This window comes from Schistocerca serialis, unplaced genomic scaffold, assembly GCF_023864345.2.
Source record: "Schistocerca serialis cubense isolate TAMUIC-IGC-003099 unplaced genomic scaffold, iqSchSeri2.2 HiC_scaffold_1362, whole genome shotgun sequence".
NCBI lineage: Eukaryota > Metazoa > Arthropoda > Insecta > Orthoptera > Acrididae > Schistocerca > Schistocerca serialis.
Genome location: NW_026047583.1, coordinates 18,572,411 through 18,584,979, shown reverse-complemented (window position 1 = coordinate 18,584,979; position 12,569 = coordinate 18,572,411). Strand labels below are relative to the sequence as shown.

The following is a 12,569-nucleotide window of genomic DNA, read 5'->3' as shown; positions in this document are numbered from 1 at the left end:
TTAGAGTGTCAGTCCTCTTGTACTTAAGTCGGCATTTTCCCTTTAGTATTAAATTCGGATACAATTTCTTTGTTTCATCGTCAATAAGAAGGTACCAGGGATACAGTAAACCTGAAGTGACACGTCGGAATCTAAAACTGGACTCACAGGAGAGGTTTAAATCATAGAAAGTTAGAGTGTCAGTCCTTTTGTACTTAAGTCGGCATTCTGCCTTCTGTATTAAATTCGGATGCAATTTCTGTGTTTCATCGTCAATAAGAAGGTCCAAGGTATAAAGGAAACCTAAAGTGAAGCATCGGAATCTAAAACTGTACTCAGTGGAGAGGTTTAAATCATAGAAAGTTAAAGTGTCAGTCCTCTTGTACTTAAGTCGGCATTGTGCCTTTAGTATTAAATTCGGATACAATTTCTTTGTTTCATCGTCAATAAGAAGGTACCAGGGATACAGTAAACCTGAAGTGACGCATCGGAATCTAAAACTGGACTCACAGGAGAGGTTCACATCATGGAGAGTCAGAGTGTCAGTCCTCTTGTACTTAAGTCGGCATTGTTCCTTTTATATTACATTCGGATGCAATTTCTTTAATTCATCGTCAATAAGAAGGTCCAAGGCATACAGAAAACCTGAAGTGAAGCATCGGAATCTAAAACTAGACTCACAGGGGAGGTTCAAATCATAGAAAGTTAGAGTGTCAGTCCTCTTGTACTTAAGTCGGTATTGTGCCTTTTGTATTAAATTAGAATGCAATTTCTTTGTTTCATCCTCAATAAGAAGGTCCAAGGGATACAGTAAACCTGAAGTGAAGCATCGGAATCTAAAACTGGACTCACAGGAGGGGTTCAAATGATAGATTGTGAGAGTGTCAGTCCTCTTGTACATAAGTCGGCATTGCGCCTTTTGTATTAAATTCGGATGCAATTTCTGTGTTTCATTGTCAATAAGAAGGTCCAAGGTATACAGTAAACCTGAAGTGATGCATCGGAATCTAAAACTGGACTCATAGGAGAGCTTCAAATCATAGAAAGTGAGAGTGTCAGTCCTCTTGTACTTTAGTCGGCATTGTGCCTTTTGTATTAAATTCGGATGCAATTTCTGTGTTTCATCGTCAATTAAAAGGTCCAAGGGATACAGTAACCCTGAAGTGAAGCATCGGAATCTAAAACTGGACTCACAGAAGAGGTTCAAATCATAGAAAGTGAGAGTGTCAGTCATCTTGTACTTAAGTCGGCATTGTGCCTTTTGTATTAAATTCGGATGCAATTTCTGTGTTTCATCGTCAATAAGAAGGTCCAAGGGATACAGTAAACCTGAAGTGAAGCATCGGAATCTAAAACTGGAATCATAGGAGAGGTTCAAATCATAGAAAGTGAAAGTGTCAGTCCTCTTGTACTTAAGTCAGCATTGTGCCTTTTGTATTAACTTCGGATGCAATTTCTGTGTTTCATCGTCGATAAGAAGGTACAAGGGATACTGTTAACCAGAAGTGAAGCATCGGATTCTGAAACTGGACTCACAGGAGAGGTTCAAATCATAGAAAGTGAGAGTGTCACTCCTCTTGTACTTAAGTCGGCATTGTGCCTTTTGTATTAAATTCGGATGCAATTTCTGTTTTTCATCGTCAAAACGAAGGTCCATGGGATACAGTAAACCTCAAGTGAGGCATCGGAATCTAAAACTGGACTCACAGGAGAGGTTCAAATCATAGACAGTTAGAGTGTCAGTCCTCTTGTACTTAAGTCGGCATTGTGCCTTTTATATTTAATTCGGATGCAATTTCTGTGTTTCATCGTCAATTAAAAGGTCCAAGGGATACAGTAACCCTGAAGTGAAGCATCGGAATCTAAAACTGGACTTACAGAAGAGGTTCATATCATAGAAAGTGAGAGGGTCAGTCATCTTGTACTTAAGTCGGCATTGAGCCTTTTGTACTAAATTCGGATGCAATTTCTGTGTTTCATTGTCAATAAGAATGTCCAAGGTATACTGTAAACCTGAAGTAAAGCATCGGAATCCAAAACTGGACAAACATGAGAGGTTCAAATCAAAGAAAGTTAGAGTATCAGTCGTCTTGTACTTAAGTCGGCATTGTGCCTTTTCTATTAACTTCGGATGCAATTTCTGTGTTCCATCGACAATAAGAAGGCCCAAGGGGTACAGTTAACCTGACGTGAAGCATCGGATTCTGAATCTGGACTCACAGGAGAGGTTCAAATCATAGAAAGTGAGAGTGTCAGTCCTCTTGTACTAAAGTCGGCATTGTGCCTTTAGTAATAAATTGGGATGCAATTTCTGTATTTCATCGTCAATAAGAAGGTCCAAGGGATACAGTAAAACTGAAGTGAAGCAGCTGAATCTAAAACTGGACCCACAGGAGTGGTTCAATCCATAGAAAGTTAGAGTGTCAGTCCTCTTGTACTTAGCCTGGCATTGTGCATTTTGAATTTAATTCCGATGCAATTTCTGTTTTTCATCGTCAATTAGAAGGTCCAAGGTATACTGTAAACATGAAGTAAAGCATCGGAATCCAAAACTGGACTCACAGGAGAGGTTTAAATCATAGAAAGTTGGAGTGTCAGTCCTCTTGTACTTAAGTCGGTAATGTGCCTTTTGTATTAAATTCGATGTAATTTCTTTGTTTCATCGTCAATAAGAAGGTACCAGGGATACAGTAAACCTAAAGTGATGCATCGGAATCTAAAACTGGACCCACAGGAGAGGTTCAATTCATTGAATGTTAGAGTGTCAGTCCTCTTGTCCTTAAGTCGGCATTGTGCCATTTATATTAAATTCGGATGCAATTTCTGTGCCTCATCGTCAATAAGAAGGTCCAAGGTACACAGTAAATCTGAAGTGAAGCATCGGAAACTAAAACTGGGCTCACAGGAGAGGTTCAAGTCATAGAAAGTGAGAGTGTCAGTCCTCTTGTACATAAGTCGGCATTGTGCCTTTTGAACTTAATTCCGATGCAATTTCTGTGTTTCAACGTCATTAAGAAGGTCCAAGGTATACAGTAAACCTGAAGTAAAGCATCGTAATTTAAAACTGGACTCACAGGGGAGGTTCAAATCATCGAAAGTTAGAGTGTCAGTCCTCTTCTACCTAAGTCGGCATTGTGCCTTTTGAATTTAATTCCGATGCAATTTCTGTGTTTCACCGTCACCACGAAGGTCCAAGGTATACAGTAAACCTGAAAAGAAGCATCGGAATCAAAAACTGTATTCACAGCAGAGGTTCAAATCATAGAAAGTTAGAGTATCAGTCCTCTTGTACTTAAGTCGGCATTGTGCCTTTTGTATTAACTTCGGATGCAATTTTTGTTTTCCATCGTCAAAATGAAGGTCCATGGGATACAGTAAACCTGAATTGAGGCATCGGAATCTAAAACTGGACTCACAGGAGAGGTTCAAATCACAGACAGTTAGAGTGTCGGTCCTCTTGTACTTAAGTCGGCATTGTGCCTTTTGTATTAAATTCGGATGCAATTTCTGTGTTTCATCGTCAATTAAAAGGTCCAAGGGATACAGTAACCCTGAAGTGAAGCATCGGAATCTAAAACTGGACTCACAGTAGAGGTTCATATCATAGAAAGTGAGAGTGTCAGTCATCTTGTACTTAAGTCGGCATTGTGCCTTTTGTACTAAATTCGGATGCAATTTCTGTGTTTCATCGTCAATAAGAAGGTCCAAGGGATACAGTAAACCTGAAGTGAAGCATCGGAATCAAAAACTGGACTCTCAGGAGAGGTTTAAATTTTAGAAAGTTAGAGTGTCAGTCCTCTTGTACTTAAGTCGGCATTGTGCCTTTTGAATTTAATTACGATGCAATATCTGTGTTTCATCGTCAATAAGAAGTTCCAAGGTATACAGCGAACCTGAAGTGAAGCATCGGAATCTAAAAGTGGACTCACAGGAGAGGTTCAAATCATAGAAAGTTGGAGTGTCTGTCCTCTTGTACTTAAGACGGCATTGTGCCTTTTGTATTAAATTTGGATGCAATTTCTGTATTTCATCGTCAATAAGAAGGTCCAAGGGATACAGTAAACCTGAAGTGAAGAAGCTGAATCCAAAACTGGACCCACAGGAGTGGTTCAATCCATAGAAAGTTAGAGTGTCAGTCCTCTTGTACTTAGCCTGGCATTGTGCATTTTGAATTTAATTCCGATGCAATTTCTGTTTTTCATCGTCAATAAGAAGGTCCAAGGTATATTGTAAACCTGAAGTAAAGCATCGGAATCCTAAACTGGACTCACAGGAGAGGTTTAAATCATAGAAAGTTGGAGTGTCAGTCCTCTTGTACTTAAGTCGGTAATGTGCCTTTTGTATTAAATTCGATGCAATTTCTTTGTTTCATCGTCAATAAGAAGGTACCAGGGATACAGTAAACCTAAAGTGATACATCGGAATCTAAAACTGGACCCACAGGAGAGGTTCAATTCATTGAAAGTTAGAGTGTCAGTCCTCTTGTCCTTAAGTCGGCATTGTGCCACTTATATTAAATTCGGATGCAATTTCTGTGCCTCATCGTCAATAAGAAGGTCGAAGGTACACAGAAAAATCTGAAGTGAAGCATCGGAAACTAAAACTGGGCTCACAGGAGAGGTTCAAGTCATAGAAAGTGCGAGTGTCAGTCCTCTTGTACATAAGTCGGCATTGTGCCTTTTGAATTTAATTCCGATGCAATTTCTGTGTTTCAACGTCATTAAGAAGGTCCAAGGTATACAGTAAACCTGAAGTAAAGCATCGTAATTTAAAACTGGATTCACAGGGGAGGTTCAAATCATCGAAAGTTAGAGTGTCAGTCCTCTTCTACCTAAGTCGGCATTGTGCCTTTTGAATTTAATTCCGATGCAATTTCAGTGTTTCACCGTCAACACGAAGGTCCAAGGTATACAGTAAACCTGAAAAGAAGCATCGGAATCAAAAACTGTATTCACAGCAGAGGTTCAAATCATAGAAAGTTAGAGTATCAGTCCTCTTGTACTTAAGTCGTCATTTTGCCTTTTGTATTAAATTCGGATGCAATTTTTGTTTTCCATCGTCAAAATGAAGGTCCATGGGATACAGTAAACCTGAATTGAGGCATCGGAATCTAAAACTGGACTCACAGGAGAGGTTCAAATCACAGACAGTTAGAGTGTCGGTCCTCTTGTACATAAGTCGGCATTGTGCCTTTTGTATTAAATTCGGATTCAATTTCTGTGTTTCATCGTCAATTAAAAGGTCCAAGGGATACAGTAACCCTGAAGTGAAGCATCGGAATCTAAAACTGGACTCACAGTAGAGGTTCATATCATAGAAAGTGAGAGTGTCAGTCATCTTGTACTTAAGTCGGCATTGTGCATTTTGTACTAAATTCGGATGCAATTTCTGTGTTTCATCGTCAATAAGAAGGTCCAAGGGATACAGTAAACCTGAAGTGAAGCATCGGAATCAAAAACTGGACTCTCAGGAGAGGTTTAAATTTTAGAAAGTTAGAGTGTCAGTCCTCTTGTACTTAAGTCGGCATTGTGCCTTTTGAATTTAATTACGATGCAATATCTGTGTTTCATCGTCAATTAGAAGTTCCAAGGTATACAGCGAACCAGAAGTGAAGCATCGGAATCTAAAACTGGACTCACAGGAGAGGTTCAAATCATAGAAAGTTAGAGTGTCTGTCCTCTTGTACTTAAGACGGCATTGTGCCTTTTGTATTAAATTTGGATGCAATTTCTGTGCTTCATTGTCAATAAGAAGGTCCAAGGGATACAGTAAACCTGAAGTGAAGCATCGGAATCTAAAACTGGACTCACAGGAGAGGTTTAAATCATAGAAAGGGATTGTGTCAGTCCTCTTGTACTTAAGTCGGCATTGTGGCTTTTCTATTAAATTCGGATGCAATATCTGTGTTTCATCGTCAATAAGAAGGTCCAAGGGATACAGTAAACCTGAAGTGAAGCATCGGATTCTAAAACTGGACTCACAGGAGAGGTTCAAATCATAGAAAATTAGAGTGTCAGTCCTCTTGTACTTAAGTCGGCATTGTGCCTTTTGTATTAAATTCGGATGCAATTTCTGTTTTTCGTCGTCAGTAAGAAGGTCCAAGGGATACAGTAAACCTGAAGTGAAGCTTCGGAATCCAAAACTGTACTCCCGGGAGAGGTTCGAATCATGGAAAATTAGAGTGTCAGTCCTCTTGTACTTAAGTCGGCGTTGTGCCTTTTGAATTTAATTACGATGCAATATCTGTGTTTCATCGTCAATAAGAAGTTCCAAAGTATACAGCGAACCTGAAGTGAAGCATCGGAATCTAAAACTGGACTCACAGGAGAGGTTCAAATCATAGAAAGTTAGAGTGTCTGTCCTCTTGTACTTAAGACGGCATTGTGCCTTTTGTATTAAATTTCAATGCAATTTCTGTGTTTCATCGTCAATAAGAAGGTCCAAGGGATACAGTAAACCTTAAGTGAAGCAGCGGAATCTAAAACTGGACCCACAGGAGTGGTTCAAATCATAGGAAGTTAGAGTGCCAGTCCTCTTGTACTTAACTCGTCATTGTGCCTTTTGAATTTAATTCCGATGCAATTTCTGTGTTTCACCGTCAACACGAAGGTCCAAGGTATACAGTAAACCTGAAAAGAAGCATCGGAATCAAAAACTGTATTCACAGCAGAGGTTCAAATCATAGAAAGTTAGAGTATCAGTCCTCTTGTACTTAAGTCGTCATTTTGCCTTTTGTATTAAATTCGGATGCAATTTTTGTTTTCCATCGTCAAAATGAAGGTCCATGGGATACAGTAAACCTGAATTGAGGCATCGGAATCTAAAACTGGACTCACAGGAGAGGTTCAAATCACAGACAGTTAGAGTGTCGGTCCTCTTGTACTTAAGTCGGCATTGTGCCTTTTGTATTAAATTCGGATGCAATTTCTGTGTTTCATCGTCAATTAAAAGGTCCAAGGGATACAGTAACCCTGAAGTGAAGCATCGGAATCTAAAACTGGACTCACAGTAGAGGTTCATATCATAGAAAGTGAGAGTGTCAGTCATCTTGTACTTAAGTCGGCATTGTGCCTTTTGTACTAAATTCGGATGCAATTACTGTGTTTCATCGTCAATAAGAAGGTCCAAGGGATACAGTAAACCTGAAGTGAAGCATCGGAATCAAAAACTGGACTCTCAGGAGAGGTTTAAATTTTAGAAAGTTGGAGTGTCAGTCCTCTTGTACTTAAGTCGGCATTGTGCCTTTTGAATTTAATTACGATGCAATATCTGTGTTTCATCGTCAATTAGAAGTTCCAAGGTATACAGCGAACCAGAAGTGAAGCATCGGAATCTAAAACTGGACTCACAGGAGAGGTTCAAATCATAGAAAGTTAGAGTGTCTGTCCTCTTGTACTTAAGACGGCATTGTGCCTTTTGTATTAAATTTGGATGCAATTTCTGTGCTTCATTGTCAATAAGAAGGTCCAAGGGATACAGTAAACCTGAAGTTAAGCATCGGAATCTAAAACTGGACTCACAGGAGAGGTTTAAATCATAGAAAGGGAATGTGTCAGTCCTCTTGTACTTAAGTCGGCATTGTGGCTTTTCTATTAAATTCGGATGCAATATCTGTGTTTCATCGTCAATAAGAAGGTCCAAGGGATACAGTAAACCTGAAGTGAAGCATCGGATTCTAAAACTGGACTCACAGGAGAGGTTCAAATCATAGAAAATTAGAGTGTCAGTCCTCTTGTACTTAAGTCGGCATTGTGCCTTTTGTATTAAATTCGGATGCAATTTCTGTTTTTCGTCGTCAGTAAGAAGGTCCAAGGGATACAGTAAACCTGAAGTGAAGCTTCGGAATCCAAAACTGTACTCCCGGGAGAGGTTCGAATCATGGAAAATTAGAGTGTCAGTCCTCTTGTACTTAAGTCGGCGTTGTGCCTTTTGAATTTAATTACGATGCAATATCTGTGTTTCATCGTCAATAAGAAGTTCCAAAGTATACAGCGAACCTGAAGTGAAGCATCGGAATCTAAAACTGGACTCACAGGAGAGGTTCAAATCATAGAAAGTTAGAGTGTCTGTCCTCTTGTACTTAAGACGGCATTGTGCCTTTTGTATTAAATTTCAATGCAATTTCTGTGTTTCATCGTCAATAAGAAGGTCCAAGGGATACAGTAAACCTGAAGTGAAGCAGCGGAATCTAAAACTGGACCCACAGGAGTGGTTCAAATCATAGAAAGTTAGAGTGCCAGTCCTCTTGTACTTAACTCGTCATTGTGCCTTTTGAATTTAATTCCGATGCAATTTCTCTGTTTCATCGTCAATAAGAAGGTCCAAGGTATACGGTAAACTTGAAGTGAAGCATCGGAATCTAACACTGGACTCAGAGGAGAGGTTCAAATCATAGAAAGTGAGAGTGTCAGTCCTCTTGTACTTAAGTCGGCATTGTGCCTTTTGTATTAAATTCGGATGCAATTTCTGTGTTTCATCGTCAATAAGAAGGTCCAAGGTATAAAGGAAACCGGAAGTGAAGCATCGGAACCTAAAACTGGACTCACAGGAGAGGTTTATATCATAGAAGGTTAGAGTGACAGTCCTCTTGTACTTAACTCGGTATTGTGCCTTTTGTATTAAATTCGGATGCAATTTCTTTGTTTCATCGTCAATAAGAAGGTACCAGGGATACAGTAAACCTGAAGTGAAGCATCGGAATCTAAAACTGGACTCACAGGAGGGGTTCAAATCATTGCATGTGAGAGTGTCAGTCCTCTTGTACTTAAGTCAGCATTGTGCCTTTTGTATTAAATTAGGATGCAATTTCTGTGTTTCATCGTCAATAAGAAGGTACAAGGGATACAGTGAACCTAAAGTGAAGCATCGGAATCTAAAACTCGACCCATAGGAGAGGTTCAAATCATAGAAAGTTAGAGCGTCAGTCCTCTTGTTCTTAAGTCGGCATTGTGCCATTTATATTAATTTCGGATGCAATTTCTGTGTTTCATCGTCAATAAGAAGCTCCAAGGGATACAGTAATCCTGAAGTGAAGCATCGGAATCCAAAACTAAACTCACATAAGAGGTTCAAATCATTGAAATTTAGAGTGTCAGTCCTCTTGTACTTAACTCGGCATTGTGCATTTTGAATTTAACCCTTTGAACGGAACATCGGTCTGAGATACCGCCATAGTTGACATTAACAATGCTAACGGCGCTGCATTGTTCGTGAGGGTGGGGAGAAGCCCAGTAATCTTCAGTCGGGTCCCGAACCGCAGCTGGCCAACAACGTATTGTCGGCGCATGCATTGTTTTCAAGTAAGTAGAATTTTTGTTACGTATTGTCGGTCTGTGAGACCGTGTTCCGAAAAAATGCATTCCCCTCCCGGTCTGACAGACCGGGTGTTCCTAAAAGTGTCAAATTTTTGCCGGTCTCCCAGACCGGTGTTCCTAAAAGTATCACGCATTTGTCGGTCTGTATGACCGATGTTCCACTCTTTGAACTCTTCTGTTTTCTGTGTAGCAACATTTCATCTATTTGATTGAAATTTTTGCCACCACACGATGCTTAATACTTTTGTGTTCATAGAAGAACGAGAAAAAAGTGTAACAACTCGTATTTAACGTTTTAATTTTTCCTCTTTCCGTTTTTCACACACATTCTCCAATTTACCGCGCAAACTTATTACAGCGATAGAATTATCCCCATTAAATTTCGTTAAAACTCATTTTTCCCTTTTTCCTTGCAGGTTTACAATGGAAGGTCCGAAATATGTTTCAAATCGGTCGAAAAGAATTGTAGCCCTTGCACGCTCTCAAAATTACCTTGAAGAATCAGACTCGGAAGTGGATTCAGATGAATCATGCATTCCAGATGAGGACCTTACTATCCAAGATCCTCGCAATGAAACAGATAATGACGATGACTCTCCCAATGATGATGATCGCGATGATGAAACTATTCGAGAAATATTTGAAGTCGAAAATACCGCAGTTCGCGAAGAAACTGGAGAGCAACCACAGTCTGACATAACTTCTGGTGGAAGCAGACTAATCACTCCACAGAAGCCTGCTGATGTTGCTAGCTCATCTACGCGTTCTGATGACACTCTAGATGAGAGTCGTCTTCCAGTTTCTTACTACGGAAGAAACAAGTGTTTCACATGGTCATCAACTCCTGTTCGCTCTAAGACGCGAACAGCAGCATCCAATATAATAAAGGTACGGCTATCAAAGATACAAGGGCCTGCTCTTACCGTGGGGAAAAACCCACTCCCAGGTGAAGTGTGGCGCCTTTTGTTTACTGACGACATGATTGAGACGATTGTAAAGCATACTAATGAAAAGTTGGCCAAAATTCGTTCTGTTATTGAACTAAAAGAAAGTGTAGCTTACAGAGACACTACTGTGCAGGAAGTGAACGCTGTGATTGGAGTCACAGTTCTTTGCAGCATATTCAAATCTGCGAGGGAGCCTATGACCTCGCTGTTTTCCACTTCGGTCTTGGGGAGGCCAATTTTTCGATCAATAATAACAGAAAAGCGATTAGGAATATTGCTTAGGGCATTTAGATTCGATGACTCGAGCACGAGGGAACAGAGGGAAAAATATGACCCAGCTGCTGCCATTACAGACATATTTAATAAGTTTATTTGGAACTGCCAACAAATTTATAGCCCTGGAGCGCATTTGACAGTTGATGAAACTTTGGTGCCTTTCAGAGGGAGGGTTAAATTTCGTATATATATGCCGAATAAACCGGCTAAATATGGCATTAAGGTCATGGGTCTGGCAGATGCACACAATGCATATATTTACAATGCCTACATCTACTCCGGCAAAGGCTGTGATGGAGCCACACTTTCTACAGCAGAAAAGAAAAAGAGCATTCCCACGCAGTCTGTAATCCGCCTATCTAAAGGGCTGTATGGCACAAACAGAAATATTAGTTGCGACAATTGGTTTTGTTCTGTGGAACTTGCCCAGGAGCTACTAGCTCACAATTTGACATTAGTTGGGACACTAAAAAGAAACAGACCCCAGATACCAGCAGAATTTCAAGCAAGAAGCGATCGTGAAATTGGGTCCAGCCTTTATGGCTTTACGAAAGAAATGACTCTGCTTTCTTATGTCCCAAAAAGGAATAAGGCAGTCCTACTTCTTTCGTCAATGCATCATTCCAATTACACTGACGTTTCAAATGATAAACCTGAAATCATATCTTTTTATAACGCCACAAAAAGTGGAATAGACACGCTAGATATGAAGTGCAGTGTTTATTCTACTAATCGCAAAACAAGAAGGTGGCCGTTGGCTATTTTTTACCACATGGTGGCCATGGCTGGATCAAACGCAAGTATACTTTATGGACTTTTTGGAGAGAAGAAAACCGTATCACGTTTTGATTTCCTGAAAAGAGTTTCTCTATATTTGGTCTACGATTTCGTAAAATCCCGACTGGCAATCTCCAATCTGCCTCAAGAGCTACAAAGTATTATTTCATCTTTAGAAGAAGAGGCAGCAAAAGAAAAGCAAATCGTTAGCCAACGGAATAAATTTGTTGTTCGAGTTGATGAGTGTCCGACGGACACACTTGGTAAAAGAAAAACCTGTCGATTTTGTCCATATCAAAAAAAGAGGAAAACTGCCTACAAGTGTATTTCTTGCGAAGAACCAACGTGCTTGGAGTGTTCACGAAAAGTGTGCAAGACTTGTGCAATTAAAAATAAAAGTTAAATTTTTTCTTTGCATTACATTTTAGTATTCATTTTCTTTGTGTTGTAACTATAATAATGTAAAAAAAAAGTATTTCTAAAGGAGTAATGTGTAAACAACAAAACACTGCAAATTAAAGTTTTTCCTAGTAATAAACTTGAATTTACTGGTATTTTAACAAATATTATGGTTCAAAAACCTATTATTATGTTTAATTACACCTTAAAGAGAGAGAGAAGCAACGTAGAAGTGCGGAAAAGTCATAAAAATAGAGAAAAATACACTTTAAATGTCCTAGCGGTCTAGCAGACCGATGTTCCATCTTACCGCCGAGTAAAAGATGTTCCGGTTAGAGGGTTAATTCCGATGCAATTTCTGTGCCTCATCGTCAATAAGAAGGTCCCAGGTACACAGTAAATCTGAAGTGAAGCATCGGAAACTAAACTGGGCTCACAGGAGAGGTTCAAATCATAGAAATTGAGAGTGTCAGTCCTCTTGTACCTAAGTCGGCATTGTGACTTTTGAATTTAATTGCGATGCAATTTCTGTGTTTCAACGTCAATAAGAAGGTCCAAGGTATACAGTAAACCTGAAGTGATGCATCGTAATCTAAAACTGGACTCACAGGGGAGGTTCAAATCATCGACAGTTAGAGTGTCAGTCCGCTTGTACCTAAGTCGGCATTGTGCCTTTTGAATTTAATTCCGATGCAATTTCTGTGTTTCACCGTCAACACGAAGTTCCAAGGTATACAGTAAACCGGAAAACAAGCATCGGAATCAAAAACTGTATTCACAGCAGAGGTTCAAATCATAGAAAGTTAGAGTATCAGTCCCCTTGTACTTAAGTCGGCATTGTGCCTTTTGTATTAAATTCGGATTCAATTTTTGTTTT

The 12,569-nt window shown here is 39.6% G+C and overlaps 1 protein-coding gene across 1 annotated transcript; it reads left to right on the top strand.

Annotated features, from left to right (window-relative positions):
* Positions 1–9,332: 9,332 nt before the first annotated feature.
* Positions 9,333–11,981, top strand: LOC126440362 (piggyBac transposable element-derived protein 4-like). Its single transcript, XM_050090651.1, has 3 exons — positions 9,333–9,433; positions 9,710–11,691; positions 11,815–11,981. The coding sequence occupies exons 1-3, from the start codon at positions 9,333–9,335 to the stop codon at positions 11,979–11,981; spliced, it is 2,250 nt and encodes a 749-aa protein (XP_049946608.1).
* Positions 11,982–12,569: the final 588 nt, after the last annotated feature.